This window comes from Phalacrocorax aristotelis, chromosome 14 (genome assembly GCF_949628215.1).
Source record: "Phalacrocorax aristotelis chromosome 14, bGulAri2.1, whole genome shotgun sequence".
Taxonomy (NCBI): Eukaryota; Metazoa; Chordata; class Aves; order Suliformes; family Phalacrocoracidae; genus Phalacrocorax; species Phalacrocorax aristotelis.
In genome coordinates this window covers 14,898,527-14,918,241 of record NC_134289.1, presented here as the reverse complement: position 1 = coordinate 14,918,241, position 19,715 = coordinate 14,898,527, and the positions used below count along the sequence as shown (strand labels likewise).

General features: G+C 39.8%; 1 protein-coding gene across 2 annotated transcripts in view; it reads right to left on the bottom strand.

Annotated features, from left to right (window-relative positions):
- Nucleotides 1–19,715, bottom strand: part of DLG5 (discs large MAGUK scaffold protein 5) — a 111,055-nt gene that overhangs the window by 28,864 nt on the left and 62,476 nt on the right. For both annotated transcript variants that reach the window (XM_075109775.1, XM_075109774.1), the window contains exons 6-14: nt 16,874–17,133; nt 12,918–13,230; nt 8,805–9,035; nt 6,548–6,732; nt 5,740–5,865; nt 4,901–5,033; nt 1,898–2,025; nt 1,062–1,237; nt 439–542 (exon numbers count right to left, since the gene is read on the bottom strand). In XM_075109775.1, coding sequence (XP_074965876.1) covers nt 439–542; nt 1,062–1,237; nt 1,898–2,025; nt 4,901–5,033; nt 5,740–5,865; nt 6,548–6,732; nt 8,805–9,035; nt 12,918–13,230; nt 16,874–17,133 — 1,656 coding nt within the window. The remainder of the gene's footprint in view (nt 1–438; nt 543–1,061; nt 1,238–1,897; nt 2,026–4,900; nt 5,034–5,739; nt 5,866–6,547; nt 6,733–8,804; nt 9,036–12,917; nt 13,231–16,873; nt 17,134–19,715) is intronic.

Sequence of the window (19,715 nt, the reverse complement as noted above, 5' to 3'; positions counted from 1 at the left end):
CATAAATCAGACAGGTCATTTAAGTCTCCAAATGCACACAGGGACTAACTTCCCCTCCAAAAAGATGACATCTGTGATATCGTAATTTAAAAGACAACAAACCTTTCATCCAGCCAAGGATGTCTTTTTGGAACAGACCTTTCCTAATCAGTATAAAAATCACAAGTATGATTATAGATAAGCCAAATGGGAAGAATCAGTGTCTCTCAAAAATTCTCATATGAACTAAGCATAGCAAATAACCTGCACGTTATATGAATCACTCAGCCTACAAGCACATTCATTTATAATAAATATTTAGTAAATAAACAAAAAGGATATAATACAGTGAAAGTAAAAAATTAAGTGGAAAGTTTGGGATCTTAAAGAGTAGCATCAATGATAAAACTTTAAAATAAACATAAAATTAAAAAAGGAGAATGCACTGTCTAGACTTACAGCAATTATTCTATCTCCCACAGTAAGGGAACCCTCTTTGGCAGCTGGGCTTCCAGGCACAACAGCAGCAACAAATACTCCATTTTCTAGACTGACCCCACTATCTGAAATACACAAAATAAACATGAATTGACTCCTGCAATTCAAATACCGTGCGCTCAAATAGCATGTCTGACCTGCCTGCACAAGAGAGAAATGTAACTACTAAACCAATTCAATTTCAATTTCTGAAAACCCTTTTAAAGAAATAAGAACACAGTGGGAGAAATTAGGGATATAACCCAAAATTGAAAATCATCATACAAAGCCGGGGTGGCTGATGGCTTTAACAGTTTTGTTTAGACTCCCAGTAACTCTCCAGATAAGCAGCTAACTAGAAGTAGGCATTTAAAAAAACCCCAAAACCCAGCCAAGAACAAAAGGAAAAGCTGTGCTTACAGAATAAAGCTACCACCAACATGAGCATTCTTAGTTTGCTGAAGACAATTAATTAAAATCTCAGCCTGGGGGTTAGTAACAGTTTAAGTGGGATTTAAGCAGGAGCTCAGAACGTGTACCTTTATGTCAAGCCTTTTTTGGCTGAACAAACACCTACCATTTATATACAGCCTTTATGCCATTACCTTTATGTCCGGAAACATTGATGTGAAGGGGTGTTATCACTCGCCCACCTAAAGACTTCCTTCGTCGAACCACCATGTTAATAACACCTCCTCCATTTAGAACAGCTTTTATAACTTGCTTTTTATCCTTATTAGTAAGATCTACATCATTTATCTTCAGCAACCAATCATTCACTCTGGCAGATAAACAGAAATAAGCAGGTCAGCGTTACAAGCATATTCTGCTGGGCGCAGCATGTGGATAACATTCATGAAAAGGGATGCAACAGAGCTGATCTCAACACACTAATCCTTAATTATCTCGAGTTCTCCATTCCTGAAAAACCATTAAATAGCAGCTAAACGAAAGCCAGGACTTCTAGTCTGCACTTCACTGGCAAATGTATATCCTCCAATCAATAATGACTACTCTGTATTTAAAAGCAGCACGTTGGACAGAGAAGAATGGTTAAAAACCTCCTGGGGACACCAAGAACAGGAGCAAATTATCCCTTGCTCTACTCTCCTTTCTGCCTGCTCTCCCCCGATAGCTTACCCTCATGTCTTGCCCAAGATTTAATGAAACAGATCGAAGTTTGAAGAGATGATAAACAGAGTAGGCGAAACACGGAGAAACAAAAGAACATCTGAAATCCTGGTGAGGTTTAAGGGATGCGTAAAATAGTGTTTAATTTCTGTAATGCTTTTAGGCGTTGGTCTTCTCAGCGCAATTTCCCAACCGACATTAATAAATGATAAAGAAATTGAAAAAATGAGAAAAACTGAAGACAATTTACAAAATACTCGTATTTAGTTTATTACAATCAACAAAAGTATCTTCCCAAGTCAAACCCTACCTTAATCGACCATCAGCGATACTTCCTTTGTCAACTTTAGTAACGAAGATGCCACAGTCTCCAGGGAGGTATGGTTCATTCACGCCTTCTGCCACATCAAAACCAAGTGCTTTCAAGTCCATATCGTCCTAATAAATATTATTAACAAGTGACTCGACTGCCCTGGCAACCATTGTGCCGCTGTCTATTAGCAAGAGGCATTACTGCATGTTGGAACTATGTACTTATATTTACGGGGTACCTGTTCTCGACAAGTTTTTATATTTTGTACTTCAATATATAAGCTCCCAATTCCATTAGTTATTAGGCATCCTCTGGCATTAGAGCGATCCTTCTCTCTCTCAGATTAGGTCTGAAATATTGCAGAAGGGGAATTTCACCAAAGAGGAATAGGAAAGCAGAACAGCACACAAGAAAGCACGTTCAGACATGTATAACCTGTTTTAAGGTACGATGCTGGATGTGTAATGAGAGAACAGGACATGCTCCCCAAAAATGGGCATTACTTGGGGAAAAAACAACTGTAAAGGTAAGGAAACAGCATGTGTCTTGGTGACAAACTCAGAAAGACATCCACTTCGATACGGGTAAAGACCAGAAGTAAACAGGAATGAAAGCTCTAACATTATGGGGGCCCATTTCTACATACAGGTTAGAGGCGATATTCCACCAACGCCGGCCCAAAACAGATCACCCTCAATGTGGAAAGTGATAAACGTATTTAAAAAATGCGCCATTGAACCAAACATGGAAATTTTAGATTAGTGTTGGCTTTGGTAAATGGCAAAGTAATGGTAAAAAAAACTAGTTAAAGAAAATAAACTGGGACCAACTTATCACAAATTGATTTATTATTGCTATTTTTAGTGTTAAATAGTACACACACAAAAATTAGAGAACTCTGCTTGAAACTGGACCAACCATTGCAGCATATTGAAGGGAGATGATACTTGAAACTTCAAATCTAAACGGGTCCCAATTTTAAAATCTAAAAACATGTAAAAATTTAAGAGAGCTTAAATTGGATGTGTAAGGCGTGGTTCTAGACGTGGTTCGATGACTAATCCCCTTACAATCAGAAAAGCAGACGGTCTTCAGGGAAACTGAAGAGAAACCATGCAAAAAAAAAAAAAATATTTACCAGAAATTAAATTCAGCTAAAGCTGCCAAAAGTATACTAACATCCTTATGAGTCTTCCAAATGTTCTACGTAAGGAAAAAGTTTATAGGGAAGAACACGGGGCTGCCATAAAATACAGATCGAATAGAGATCACAGTATCATTGCACAGCCTCAGAGCTGAGAAGTGAGTACTTTTTCTCTCAATTCTGAGCTGAGTGTTTACGTAGAACATGAGCTTCAGCAGACAGGTGAAGTTGAACCAAAAATAAAAGGATTTAAATTTATTCAACTCTATAATCTCCATCCTGGAATTGAAATGCTGGTGGGTCAGCAAGGATTTTCCCATATATCTGATCAAGGTTGGCACAATCTTATTGCTATGATTTGATAGCAGCAAGTGTAATCCCTTTGTTTAGGAAAGGGAAACGTATATTCAAATGACAAAGTCTGCACGTTTGATCTCCGTATTGCAAACATTTTGAGCAATCTTTGAAGAAAAGAATAACTAAATAACTGCGCATAAACGGAAGATTCATCGGGCTGCCATGTTGTTTAGCGCAGGTATAGCATGCGCTAGACTTGCCAACTAGTTTGCCACACAATGGAAAAGCAAAATTATGAGTTGCGAGTTAAAACGGATGAGATGGCAATGCACAAAATCCCATGATGAAGGAGCTGATCAAGAGAGATGAAAAAGCATGGTGAAAAGGGAATTGCTATCCCAGAAAGGATTTACAGACAGTGGTCCTGATGGATCAGCAATGGTACTCATTTCATACAGTCTTTTCAATCTATGTATTTCAACATATAATAATACTAAATAATATTTTTATTACCAAAAAAGGAATGTCTTGATGGTTCTGTTGGGATGCACTGTCAGAACACAGACAGATTGGAACAGCATAAAAAAAGATGACAACAAATTTTGCAGTAAAATAAAAGGAATTTAATTTGACAGCACTGATGCAAACTTTGTCATTCAGGAATGAGAAAGGAATTCTGGTATATGTGGAAGCTGTTATAAATGAAACACAATCTGGAAGACCACCTGTGTGTTCTATGTGTTTGCTAATAGTAAATTTTTTCAACCAATGTGATGTGCCAGCCAAACATTACAGATAGAGCAGCATTCGAGACTTGCATACAAAGCAGTGAAGTAAAAAAAAATTCTAGACTACAAGGAAGGAAAGTAAAATTAAAAGGAGAAAAGTACTACTAGGCTAATGAAAGGATGCAGAGGTTATCTGGAAAGCGAAACATAGGAACTTTATTTAATATGCCAAAATGGAAAAGGGATTGAACTCCCTCTACAGGCAAGCAAGGGAGATCGGCATCTCCCTTCATCCCAGATTTTTAAGCTTAAGGGCATTGTTGCTCTAAAATACAAGTAGATCACGAATAAATATTTTTAACACTTCAAAATTTCTAATCATCAAATCTGAGCAAAAGTAGGAGAAATAACTTCATGTAAAAGCTCAGCTATTTTATAAGTGATGTTGCCTGTAAGAGTAGAGGACTGGGCTCTCTGATGTCAGTGTTTCCACCACATCTGAAGTTTTGGCTGCCTTAGCACTGCTATTTCTGCAACGAATCACTACCTTCAGGAACACTATATGTTTCACTTCAAAGATTTTTTTCATAGTTCACGGACCCGCGTACCCTGCAGCATCAGATGGAGAAACTATTTTTACTTATAATTCACACGAAGAAAAATACAAAGCTTGTGTATAAGAGCTTGGTTTTGTTATCTAGACCCTACCTCACTTGCTGCGTATGTGCGTGTGGTTCGAGTTAGTTTAATCCTAGCTAGTATCAAGATGTTATAACTGACTTCAAAGCTATCCGATACATAAGACAATGCAGTCCATGTTTTTCTACTCACTCTGTCTTTTTCAAATTCTACCACTTCTGTCTCCCATTCCAGAGAATCTGTGTCTATGGCTGAGTCATGGGAACTATGGGCCATCAACTGACGGAATCTGGCCTCCTTTTCCAACTGATTCTCCATCTTCTCTCTAGGCGAAGACAAAGTATTGATAGACACAGACAACCCTTTCAAATAAACTGATACGTAAAGTTACCATCATGAGATACCTTATATTTTGTTTTCTAGATCAAAAACCCAAGCTGTGCCAAAAGTCTGCCCCATGCTTCCATCTCTCCAATATTCTTGGGCTGCTATCAAATTCACTCTCCTTTTCTATATATTGTCCTAACACAGTCTTACTTTTTTTGCATTATTTTTACACGACTGAAGTGCACGACTAGGTTTCTAACATCTCCCAAAATGCACTTGATTCACCCTCAGATGAGCTGCATCAGTATTACCACAAGCGGGGCATGATAAATACCCACAGCAAAGCCTCTTTCACAGCCCACTGAGATGACGTATGATGCCCATCTTCCTCACATTCATAAATCAGTGAGAACACAGTTGGGAGATATCTGACTTCAGTGGAAGAATCAGATATTGCTGAAGTGTATCCCCACAGTACAAAGCTTAGAATATGTGTCTCAATTATGAGATAAAAAGGTTAAGGTAGCAAAACTTATTATCTGGCCCATCACAATAATTTCCTCAATAACTAAAAATACCGCAGTGTTTCCACACACAGTATCAGGAATCCCGGCTGCCCCACAGCTGTAACAGCGTATGATTCACTTGTGAACACAGCGATTTATCACAAACTTCCATGCAGTTTGATCATATCTCTCACATACTTCAGTTCCTTCAGTTCACGCACAGCGTCGTTCTTCTGCTTTCTCATATCATCCAGATTGCGAAGAGCTTCTGCCAAGTCACTCACAGCCCGGTCTCTCTCCCTCCTTAAGTTGTCACACAGCGTCCTTCGAAAGCAAAGAAGTTTCCAGTTAGTCACTTAAAACCTTGTGTAAGTAATGAACTAGTTTTACCACATTGTATAGTTAATGCAAAATTTAAAAAAAAAAAAAAAAAAAAAAAGGCATTTCAAAAGATCTCTCTCAAAAATAAAAATATATAAGGAAGAAAAATATTACATATGCTAGGTCTTAAGGAAAAGCTTGTCAAGATAACAGAAACTTTCTCTATCCCTTACAAACTTTATTTCTATTTATCTTCTTTTAGCTAGCAGAAAAAAATTCTGATTTAAGTATTTTCCATTAGTTCCTCACATACGTTGAGAAGCAAATATGCTGGGTACCTATTGTGAAATGTCCCCACAGGTGAAGAATTATTTGCAGCTATAGCAGAATTAGGTATTTCATGCCTAAAAGAATGCATACTTTGTTGTTCTTATGTAGCAGCATTGTTACACTCTACAGTATTTACTGGAGACATATTACGGGTATGAAAGCACAGAAAAAGCGAAGTATCCTGTAAGGTGCCATCAACTTGGGGGTGGGGGTGGGAAATCGCACTGTGACAGCAAATGCAGAAGTTCCCACAAGCTGAAGAGCGTGCTAGCCAAACCCAGCCCGTCCTAGAGCCGCATCAGTTGCGGAGGAGGCGTTACAAAGATCACTCACGGACCACCTAGCATTCACTTACCGAATACTTTCCCTTTCTGCGACAATCTTATCCCGCTCTTGAAAGGCCCAATCTCTCCTACACTTGGCTACTTCTGCTTCCTGGACAGCTTCCTTTAGTTCTTGTGACATTGCCTCATACTGTTTCCGAAGCATTTCAATTTCTTTGTTTGCTCTTTCTATGTCCAGGGTAGCAGAATCTTGTATCTAGGAATTAAGAAACACAGATCAGTACTTCAGGCACAGTTGTTAGTTAAGTATGCACAAACAGCTCTTACTACATGTGCGTTACCTGATGGATTCAGTTCTCATGTTCTCATGAAAAATGTTCATTTATCTTAATGGCAACTTTGGGGGAAAGAAAAAAAAAAAAGATAAAAACTGTAGTAACGCATTTCAGGCAGCGGCACAAATTTGTGCGAATACAATCTGTGTGAATAAGAATCCTCACTTCAGAATAACACCAGCGAACATTTTGTATTTCAGAGATGACATTCCATGCTTCTATCTTGTTCTGCTCAACAGACAGAAAACACTTCAAGGATATTGAGAAGTGAGATATGCTCTTATAAGCAGCTACAACACAGATTTCCTCAATTAATGTCTGTTATTTACCCTGGGACAACGAGATGGACACATTCACAAGACAGGCTTGTGATTCACACGGGTCCCTTAACTCCAAAGCAAAGCAGAGGAACTCCAAAAAAGTTTTGTTTCAATGTTTCTTGGTTTAGACAAGAATTATCATCATCTTAAATTAACTTGTTCCTCTAACATTCTCTGTTTTGAACAGGAGAGGTGGTGACAGTAATAAGACAAATACAGAGATAATATTCCAAGCTTGCAGCACAACAAACACAAGGCAACTACAACAGGACAGCCCACCAAAAACACTGAAATAGCTGTGTGGGGCTAATTTCAATACAAATAAATCCAATGATTCTGACTAGACCTGTCATTTGGTTCAAGATAAAAACATTCCTCCATAGTTTAAAGACCTGAACGCATGTATATCAAAGAGAGACTATGAAGTCACATTAAATACATTTTAAAGGCTCTTTTTTCTCTAAAGGAGTTATTGTATTAAAAAATAAGAACACTGAACTTTAAATCCCAGGTTTACTTGCTCACCTCAATATTTATTTAAAAAAAAAAAAAAAAAAAAAGGAACAAGTAAGACCAAACAGAGGCTCTGAAGAGTCAGGTCTGGCCTTTTGATTGTCTCTTCCATTTCAAAGGATCACTTTCTTCTCTTCCAGTCCACTGGCAGGAAAAAGACAATCAAAAACCCCCACTCAGATCAACAGAGAGACTCCTGTATTCGAAATGTCAGTTCTGATCTGGATTCTGCCAAAGGTGAGCATCTGAGCGGGTCCATTGCTAAGTCACTGCAAAGTTCACCCAAGCTTGCTCAACCTCCTTGAGAAAAGCACAAGCTTCCAAAATCCCGTGGTTTGGCCATGAAGAACCAAAACACAATGAAATTGTTATTCCCAGTACAACTGAAAGTGTAGTTTATTTTTTGCCAGTCATTCCAGATTGACAAATCAGTGTGACAGGCAAGACTAAAAACTTGTTTTGTAGCAGTAAAGGGCTGGTACTCAATAAAAAGGGAATAAAGTTTAATGAAAACAATCCAAAATATCCAGTTTAATATTAAATAATTTCATATTCCTTAGTTATTTCATGAGCAGAAAAGCTGTGATACTATGCATTTTCATACTGCGTCATATGTAAGCATTCACAGTTGTATTTACATGTTTAGCATTGCACACAAGACAAGAGCACGTGTAAGTGTGCAGAATTTTAAGTATGTTACTACCCACACGGAGACATAATTTGTCAGAAACAGCATATGTATCCTACGAGCGTGTACAGATTAGACGATTCATAGTCACACTTCAATTAACTTACTTTATGAAGTATTATAAGTGGCTAACATCCTGAGCAGGTCACAGGCACGAACACCACACGTTACAGACGGCAACAAGCCGACCCGCAGGTAATAAACCGCCTAGCCACCTGCTGGGTCACAGTATTTTATTTGCCATTTACTTTTACAAACAGAAACTTCATATGAAGCATGACTGTATTTCTTTCAAGCAAGAACTTCTGTCACTGTGTCCTGAGGAACATGAGTTTATACGTAGGTGTTTTAGAGTGACTCAAGGGAAAAAGGGGAAGACAGCTAATGTGCCCAGACCTTCAATCGATCTCTTGAAAACTACTGACCCGTTGATGCTAAGAAAGAAAAAGTAATCTGTAAAGACTTGCAATACCTGACGGGCTTGATAATATTCCCTTAGTAGATGGTCTCTCTGGATGATAGCTTCTGTTCTCTCTTTCCTGGCAACATCTCTTTCTTCCTTCACTGTCTCAATATCCTTGCAAGCTTGGTCAAGTTCCTTCTGGGCCTCAGCTTTGTCCTTGACTTCATGACAGTATTTTTCCAGCAACTCATTCCTCTCACAAATTGCTCGATCTCTTTCCACTAGAGCCGAGTTCAGCTCCTAAAACAAGATCCATTGTTCGCAGTAGGTTAAGTACAAAAGGAAACAGTCCATCTTTCCAACTGGATACACACTGACACCTTAAACACCTAGAGTTTACCACTAATGTTCTAAAACATGGGAGCAGACTGTGCTCACATTACATACAAGTACGTACTAGCAAAGACTATTAAATATGCCATTAAAGATACCACACCGTCAGAGCAGCACAGCGCTATGTCAAAAGTAAGCAAGGATCTGGGAGCACTCAGTTTTGAGGAACCTAAATGAGGGAAGGTAATTAACCAGACTTGGTGTTTTTAAAAAGACTTTAAATATGGCAAAGGCTAGGATTATATGGCAGATATTTTTAAGCAACTGCCCCGATTTTATAGGACTGAAATAATTTAGACAACCCAGCTACGTAAGTTTCTTATAGCTTCCTCGTCAGTTTTAAAGGGACATTAAAGTCACATGCCGTCAAGATACCAACGTGCAAACTACAGAATGTTCAAAGATAAAACTACATCCTATTCAACTGCATTATAATAAAAAAAGGTAAGTAAAATGTAGCTCTAAAATACAATCTGTCCTCTTAAAATAGTTTAAACTAGACTTTCAGTTGGTAGAATAAGGCATTGAAACAGTTAAATTTCACGCCACTAAATTTTTTAGATGGTCCAGCTCTCTGTAGGCATGGGCTGAATGCTTCCAAAGAAGTCCTGCTACGAACAGGCACTCCTAGCTGGAAACTATTAATGTTTTGATCTCAGAAAGATTACCAGAGACAGCTGATATCTGAAAAGCAAAAGAAGGAAAGGGTCCAGATACTTAAAGACAGAAAGACACCGTGTCATGAACTCACTTCCGTTCTATTTCCCTCTACAATTTGCAAGGAATAAGATTAAGTATCTAAAGCATGGATGACAACTGCATTTTTCTCTACTAACATAATTGTTTTTGAGATACGGCATCTAATTAAGGCTAGTCAGGCTGTTAAAACAGTTGTGCAACGGTATTAAAACAGGTATTTTTGCTGTACAGTAACAGACAAGCACTAGAATTAATGACTCACTTTATGAACTTTAAACATATCAGTAAATGGCAATTACCAGAGCACTCAGGTTTTTTCAACGTCAGTAATAGCTTCCGTTGCTCAGTAACTCTGAAGAGAGAAATCCCTGACCCATCTGGTGGTGCAGACAAGTTTTAGTACTGGAAGCAACGTTTTGCACAGCTGAACTACAGACTCTATAAAATGTGCATTCAAACACGTATATAAAACTTACACAAAAGCATTAAGTCTTTTCCAGCATGCAGCAGAGATGAAAGTCATCAAGTATCAAGGCAGAGGGAAAGGTCCCAGAAAACCCTTCATTAAACAGGAAATTGCAGTACTTTAAGGTGATTGGAAAAAATCCAAATTGCCACAGTTTATTCCAGCATGCTCAGTATAAACTATCTGCATAAAAGCAGCCATTGCCTCCAGTGGTCAGCAGTAAAATTTCACCTCTGTCTTTTTCCTGTGACATTGGCACAGAATTGCAACGTGAGAGCACAGAGCGACGTGCCATTTGGCGCGGGTTGGAACAGCGTCTGCTCGGAAGCGTTAGAGTGGTTTGGTTTGAAGAGCGACGCTGGATTTGTGACAAATTCTCATGTTTGAAGGAAGTTCACCCGAAGAGAGTGCAACAACCTCATACAGCATAAAATACAACAGGGCTATTAAACAGAGGGGAAAGCCGACTACCACCGAGATGAAACACGACGTTCTAAGTACTTGCTGGAGCAAAGGATTATGCCAAACAAAAATACTGCTGGGCAAGTAGAAGGGCAAATCTACACCATGTAATCCTTCGCTTTGAGTGGCCAAACGCCCAAGAACTTAATCCAAAACTGTCCATAGAGCAAAATCCTGAGATCTCTTCTATCATCTTTAATGCCAGGCAATTATTACATTTGGGATGTAAATTAAGCCATTATGTTTGGGCATGTGTGACCAAAAAAGCTTAAGTATCTAACTAGGAAACTGGCTGACTGACCTCATCAGTAACTGCTGATGACAGAGCGCCTCGTCAGCCTCAACCTCTTCTCCCCTTCAGTTGCTTTTGCATTTCTTTGGGACACAAAAAGGTACTCTAGCAGACACAGGTTTCACAGAAGCAGCTCCATTTAAAGCGACCTAAATGGATTCAGCACTGTTTCAATCAATGGGCGCTACGGAACAGGGCACGTAAAGCCGCTGTACATCACAGGGAGAGCCAAGAACATTAAGCTCCATTTTGGCCAGCACCAGACCAACTATTCACTGACAGGACAATCCCACTCATGTAGGGGCATTTTTTGGGATATTATTTCAAGTGAACGTATCACTTGATCGATATATTTTTTCAACCTATGAGACATTTGCCTTGCCAGAACTAGAAAGACCCTACGCATCGAAAGCGGCTGCAGCGAGCCGGTACGATGTGACGCTGGAATATACCTGCTCACAAGCAAAGGAGTCACACCTACAGGAAAGGAAAAGAGGAACAAAAAGAAAACTCACAGTACTGCTATTTTACACCTTTTAGTATGTTATAGAAGCGGTTATTTCGGCTTTCTGATGGGCCAGTTCCAGAGGTGAAGAAGAACGTGTGCCCGTGCCCTGCCAGCAGCTCACTCACCAGTCCCAGGCTCTTTCCTGTTCTTACTCAAGCAGCCCTTCAAGTCACCTAGGCAGGAGGGAACACCTGCGTATTCAAGTTTAATTTCCTGCCCCTTAAAGCACTTCGGCAAATTACTCATAGCGCCACAAGGACAGACACAACAAATTGGAGCAGAACGACTGATTGCGCCCATTTCCATCAGTATTCCCTACCAGCTACCCCGATTCCACTGAGACCAACAACAGACATTTCTGTTGGCTTAATAGCTTTGATGAAAGCAGAACAGGTACGGAACATACTAAAACCTCACTCACTGTAGAAGCTAAATTACTTAGCTGGCAAATACACAGGGTCAAAAACTAGGAATTCTTAAAAACAAAAGGTAGTTATTTTAAAAGCTCTGACGCCGTATGTCACAATCCACGTTATGTCCCTCAATAATGCTGTGATTTAATAAAAGCTCCACACCTTATTTTTTCATAAAGGCCATTTTGTTCAGATGGAATGCTGTGAAAAAAAGTGAAATGAGATTTATAGGCAATGGAATACATTTGCTCGTATCTATTTCATGCTAAATTAAGTATTTGTAAACCAAAGGGTCAAGTCAATGCATGTCAGCTGAACTGAAACTGAGCAGTAAATTGGGTTTCAGATATCTGAACAGCATCATTATAACATGGTTGTGGTATAAGCTTTTCAAGAACGTATTGCTGAAAAATCCAAGGTTCTGGTTTCACACACTTAAAGGCATGCCTGAGTTCTGGTGAAAAGCCTCCAAAATATCCTCTTTAACTTAAAGGCAGAAGGAGGACAAATGAGTAAGGACATGCATGTCAGCACAGGCTTTGCATAAATATTTGAGACTACTTTATCATGTACCGTCTTAAGTCACAGTAGATAGCATCCAGCGTTTCCTGTAGAGGTTAGAAGTTAAAAAGAATGAGTATTTAGAGCTTTATTGTTACAGAGAGCATTACTTGAAAAGGCATAGAAGGCTAATGCAGTAAAGGAAGGATTTATAATCAGCAGAACAGAATTGAGACAAGTGAACAGTAAATTTGAACTGACAGGTACTCTCTTCAAACATGCAGTCTTGATAAATGGATAGTAAAAAGGACTGCAATAGGAAAACATCAGCACGGAATTTCCTCTTTGCAGTGCATTGCTGTTTTCCATTAATCAGCCACACGTTTCTGATTTTAGCATCACCGGTGTACACTCATTTCCCTTCCCCATCAGAACAATAGGTTAGTACCTGTCTTAAAGCTTCCATCTCTTCACTAGCCACTCGCTTCTCAGAAGAAGTGTTCTTCAGTTTGGACTCTGCAAGCTCCAGCTCTGTTTGAAGCTTGTCTACCTCTTTAATGACTTGATCTCTCTCACTCATTATGAGGCGGTATTCATTGAAAACCGAATCCCTTTCTTCCTTGTATTTTTCTGCATCCTTTGCTGCTTTCAGCTGCATTGTTTTGAACCTTGTCACCTCCGACTGTAATCGCTCCATCTCTCTCTGCAACTCTTTGTTTTGTGCTGTGGCGTTGCTTAGTTCCTGCTGTACCGATTCAAATCTAAAACCAAGCAGAAATGCCTCTAAGATACTTGTTCCTCATTCTCCTTTTTCATACATTTAAGGATTTGGCTGGATAACCAAACGTACACGTTGGTAAAACACAACCACAGAGACACCTTGGACAACATACTCCCACCGCTGCAAAATGAAAGTCAGACTAATTATTGCTTTAGGAATAATAGTGAACCTTTAGCAATATTAGAGAGCCTCTTTAAGGAACTGAAGCATAAAAAAAAAAATATTAAAAGTAACTTAGAATTAGTTTAATTTTTAAAAGTAAAGTTTTATCAAATTATTCTAAAAGGAATGCAAAATATTACCGTTATTTCATAGCACAAGTTAAACCTTGTTTATTGTGTTGAGCTCTGCTCGTCTTAGAAGTTAATTCCCTCTCCCAACAAACACTCCCAGGCATGTGGGAGGAAGGAAAACAAATGCAGAAACTGGAAAAAACAGAACAACTTTCACATGCCCAAATATGCCACAAGGTCGGTAATGGACAATTTAGAGGAGGGAAAAAAGTGAGTTTACAGTAAAAATGCAGGGAAGGAAACTAAAACCAGGTAATTCAAACATTATTGTTTCCTTTCATCAGTAGGTCAACCAGTAAAACTGAAATGCAAAATATCTTAAGTAATTTTTTTAAATTTAACACAGACTAAACCATATGCACTTTCTCACTACAACCCTCCGAAGTACGGCACAATCAAAAAATAGAAGGACATCAAAAGTTTAATTGAGAAGCACTAACTTTTGTGTTTATATTGACAAAGCATTCTTAAAAGTGGGAATATAATTCTGCGGACAATTTCACAATTAGTTTGGAAAGGAACTTCTCCCGAGAGCAGTGTTTTACCACACCTGGACACTAAGACTCTCTTGCATGTTTTTGCCAAAACCCCGAGGAAAATGCCATTGATGGAAACGCTGTACCTAACCTGATGGGCTTTGAGGGTTATCCAAATTCCAGGTGCTCACAAACCTCTCTGTTTCACTTGGTTTTCTCTCCCTCTCTTACACACACATGCCTCACGCTGTTTGAAAGTGCAATTTTTTGTCTAATCCAGCATGTTGCCTGACCTTTCCCAGGGGAGAGCTCTAGACCCAATTTCAGATATTTCCTTGAAAGCCTGAGCGCATTCAAGGCATTGCCATAGCATTACTGAGGCATCTGCCAGTAATTTCAAAACCATCATCACCCTGCTCCTTTTGGGAAATTCTTCGGTTTAAGAGATCATCGGGCTGGCAGTACAGGAGACCCAATATATTACCATCTGGATTTCTTTTGTCTTTTCAGAACTGTGAGCATGAAAGTAAGAAGAATATACTACAGGGGACGGACAAGGGTATATCAGAAATCTAAGAGAGAGACTATGCCAAACAGCCTCGCTGCCATGTGAGGACCCACACTACATTTGAAAGCTATTTGGGAGTCAAATCAGGGACAACACTGGGGAGATACAGGACAGAGGGAGGAGAAAACATTTAAGGCAGTGTTTGTCAAACAACATAAATGTCATCAGTAATGAACTAAAAAAAAATTAAGAAAAAACCCACTAAAACCCAGCCAAACCACGACAAGCATACTAGCACAGGGAACCGATCAGAAAGGAAAGCGTGCCACAGAGGGACATTCGTATTAAATAGCGATAAAAACCTGAAAGCAACGTTCCAGCTGAAACACTTTGGCCCTGCATGACCTGGCATTGCCTCCTAAGGAGGAAATACAGGCAGCCGGATCACATTTTCCCAGATGCCTTCTGTAGAGAAAGCCCATTTCTAACACCCGTTGTGAACAGATTGCAAGTAGCAGGGTTAGGTGGGTCAGCAGCAGTGAGCATGGGTTTATAAGGAGCGACCGATACTGAAAAGAACCCTCACCCTCTCTGTCCAAGTGCCACAGCCCTCATTCAAAATGCAGAGACAGACACATAGGGTAAGGTTTAGCACATAGGAATTAAATAGCTAGTATAGCAAATGGGTAATCTGCAAACTGTTCACCAACTGAATCATCTTGGTAGGTTCATATGCTGTGTATTATTGCGACAACATTACAGATAGAAGAAAAAAGCCTGAAAAAGTTTGCTGGTATTTTTTCAGGCCAAAGATTCACTCCAAATGAGTCATGGGTCACCACTGGAGCCTTACTCTTCCTGCTCTCTTTAAAGCCTACTTTGACTGTGTTTACACTTGGTATTAAAAAAAATAAATAAATAGTGCTGCAATTGATGGCCCATTCACCCTCAAACTACAAGTTAGTTAAGTCTTATATTCTGAAAACTATACTCACCTGAAATGGATTTTAAAAATTTTTAGCCAGTTACCCAGAGAAATATGGGTTTGATCATGAAGAAAGGGCATAAATATAAGACAAATAAAGGTTTCTATAAATAGAAACAAGTAAAAAAAAAGAAGTCCAGGCCTAAAGCCAACCGAAAAGGCAAAAATTCCTGAAGTTCAGTTATATTCATTTAGCTGGATCACTGGTTCACAGGAACATGAATATCTTTCATGAAATTCTTAAAACCAACCTCCGCTCGGCATCAAACCACACCTTCCTCAAGAAGGAGGCCTAAATCACAAGGCCAGAACACAAACATGTTGAGCTTCTGCGTGTATCAGCGTGGCTGCAGTGTTTCGTGTGGTATGTGTTGGGCTTTCCCTCACTTTCAAGAATTCGTGGCAGTCTAAGTTACATAACTTACTCTCTTATTACTCATATTCTCCTATTACTTCATTAGATGTATCGCAACTACGTACATGCTATGCTCAGTCTCACCTTTTTGAAATATTAAAAGTGGAAAACAACACTTTTTGGCATTAGTCTGTGAGAGTTGCGTATTATCCCTAACTTACGTCGGTGAAAAAATTCCCAACAAGCCCATGGATGCTCTTTGGAGTCCTCCTGTATATTAGCATTCTTCCTACCCCACATGGGTATCTCTGCAGGCTTAGTATCAAGGAGGAGTGGAGAGAGGTTAAGCGTAGTGTGACATAGTGTCTGTGTCCTTCTGGTCTGGCACTTGCGCTGCTCGTAGCAACAGCACCTCCGCAGAGAAGCGAGACTCCCAGATGTCTGCATCCAGTGAACTCTGCTGCCTGCGTGAAGCTCTGCCGCAGAGTCCCACACAGTCTGCAATTCTAGTATCATGAAGAGTTCACTTGTTCTTGCGAACATCTTGACTTGCTACCCACCTTTCAGAAACCATATCCTCTTATTGACTTGTATTTTACATTTAAATAAAGATATACATGTCGATGGATTCATCAGCCATTGAGTTGGCTTGGAACACTAAGTCTGAGGTTTAACAAAACTTTGGTTGTATTTGACTCCCACGCCTACAACTAAGAATGAACGTATGTTGAAAAGCAGACTACCCTTTCTCACATGAGCTAAACAATGCTTAAAATTCCTCATACAGTTCCAAGACCCTAAATGAGAAATTGCTTTCTCAAGAAAAAGCACCATTTCTCCAAATAAACATCCCCATCCCACCTTCTAGGACCTTCCAGAAAATCTTATCTAGAAATGCATGCTTACTCATTACATGAAGGTAACGTATACTAGAGAAAGTAAGGTGCTACATAAGAATTGTCACTGCTTTCACAGAGTATCTGAAGGTATCAAAATCTGCTTATACCTTCTAAGAGAGGTTGAATATTGCTGCTGAAAATGTATTGCTGTGTCCCTTTGCTTCATGAGCATGTCAATCTGTTTCTGAAGACGCCTGTTCTCCTCCTCAGCCTGTTCTAGGCGGCTCAGGTCCGTATTGTGACTTGCGATCTTCTCGTTGTACCGTTTTCTTAGGGCATCGTAATCCTTCTTCACACCTTCTAGCTTGTCCATTGCTGTATCATAAAGTTTATTTAGTATCTCTGATGATCCATTTTGCTTCATAACCTAAAAAAAAAAAAAAAGAGTCAGAAACAGTATTACGAAACTCAGTTTTTAATCAGTCCAATAAATTTGATTTAGAATACATACAAGAAAATAGTGGAATGATATTTATTAACCAATTTGAAGAATAATTCTTTTTAACAACTAAGAAAACACTGAGACTCTTCTAAGCATTACTGCTATGCTAAGCATTGCTATTTCTGCTTTACGTTAACTGGGGAAAAAAATCTGCTTTATCACAACTTAGAGCGCACAAGTTTATGAAAATCTCTAACGATACCAACAGTTATTAAACTCACATTGTTTTCCAAGTGCTTTGTAGTTTTACCAAGAGATAATCATTATTTGACGACCCAAACGATAGCTGCAATTTAGGAAATGCCCACGAGGTGGCATTCATGACAGGCTTGTATCCTCCGTGAACAAATTAAATAATTTAAAACTTCAAGAGAACAAAATCTACCCTAAATGCGTTAAACACATAGGCATATTTTTTAATATTCATACAGTATTTCATCAGAGAACTACCCACAGAGGTCTGTGTTTCAAATGCTATCTATAAAATATGAACAGGAAGACAGAAATCCATTTAAACATGAATAAAGTCTGACCTGAATCTTAGTTTCAAATTATTTTCCATTGACATAAGAATCTTGTAAATAGCAACATTGATGATAAATGACCAGGAACGACAGCAGAAATCCCTTAATGAGCTTCAGCAAATCTAGTCCTTCTTCCTTCTCAAAAGGCATAAAAAAAGGGCCTGAAATGAGGTCTTACCTTCCACCCCCACCCTTTTTTTTTTTTTTTAATGCTATGCTCATTTTTTCTGTTTTTGTGTTTTAAATTGAAATTTGGCCTCAATGGAGCGGTGGGAAGAAATATAAATGCTTTATATAGAGAGGTACCAGGAATTTATATAATCTTAACATTAGCCTACAAAGGTATGCCCTAACTATCGGAAAAATAAGAAGTAATAAAAGAAAAAGAAAACAAACTATACAAGAAGTTTAAACCAAACACATAGCAACTACCCTATATGCACAAACTGGCTCCTCATCTTCTTTTGCGTCTTGTATTTGGAGTAAGGAGCAGCTCCTGCACACGGAAGAACCTGGACGTGGGCAGACCACAAGGGAAGGGGACCGAAAGAAACTGCCGGCTCTTTCCCGGATAGTCACTGCCCCCAGGCAGCGGCCAACGAGTGTCGCTGTCAGGAAACCACTGCTCTGCACAGGCAAGGTAAGAGACCAAGTCCTTCAGCCTGGCACTGGCCCCCTTGAACTAACCGAGACACACAGAAGCAGTGAGTTACTGCTCACTGCACTGACTTAATTCATAAAGCAGTCCTGGAACCAGGCTGCCCTTTGGCGAGTCTCGCTGGCACGGCTCTTTCCACACACCTCCCTGTCCCCCGTGGACTCAGTAGCACAGCCCCCACGGCTGGACCCATGATTTGCTAGCACGCTCCAGTGAACCTCTGCAGATATGCTAAACGTGATAAACTGTAGGCACAGGTGAAGTGTAAACACACGGCGGTTTAAACCCGCTCAAGAGCGCCATTCTCCTGAAGACTACGTCCCAAAGCTTTCTGAGAACAGGCTTGTGAATGAAGTATTTGAGAAGCCAAACAGAAACAAACCACTTCTCACTGTCTAAAGCATATATGGAATGTCTTTTTGCTGAAAACACACTAAATAACTGAAGGAAGACGAATATACTAGAAATGGGAAGGAATTCAGCACAAACTTGCTCACAGAGATTTAATGGAGGAAGGCAGAAATGCCATAAACAGGAAGCCGTGCAATACGGAAAGTCTCCCATTCAAAATCCCAGTCTGAGAAACAGTAAATAGTCCCAGCTGGACCGAGGAAGACAGCCGTGGCAACAAGAAACTTCATACACGAGCAGCAGAAGCTTCAGCTGCTCAGCTGCCACACAGCAAATCCACGACAATCCCACACGAAGAGTAACCCCATCACAATTTTTTGCTCTCCGAGTCCACCGAGATGATGTGTTTTCCTACGGCCTGACGACAAAACACGTCAGATGGATCAACATAAATAATAGCGTTCGACTAATTCAAATGAGAGATGACACGGCCAAGACAAGACTCGGGGTGTCCCTTCGGGACACCATGATGCACTCGGACATGCTGAGAGGCGGAGTTACACAACTTTCTCACTGAGAGCCACATACATTGTTTTCTTTAAAGGTTTAATCGCGATGTTAACGTGAGACTGAATTTCTGCAAAGAAATACTGACAATGACACTTGAGCCGCCTCCTGTGCTGCCAGATGATTTAAAACTTCAGGACAGAACCTCAAAATACAACAGCCTTCTCCTGGAGGTTTTATGTCCCTGCCTTGCAGACTGGGAAACCGCGGCACAGAACAGTTAAGCCGTTCGCCCAGGTTTGCGCAGCCAACCTCTTCCGCTAGACAGAACATCAGCCGTCTTCTGAACCACGCCGCCGAACCATTTCCCAGCAGAACTCTCAAGATCACGTTAGAGAAAGGGATCACAAGGAAACACAGACCTTCACTCCTCTTTGCGCTGACCCTCACGCACCTCCTAAAGTGCC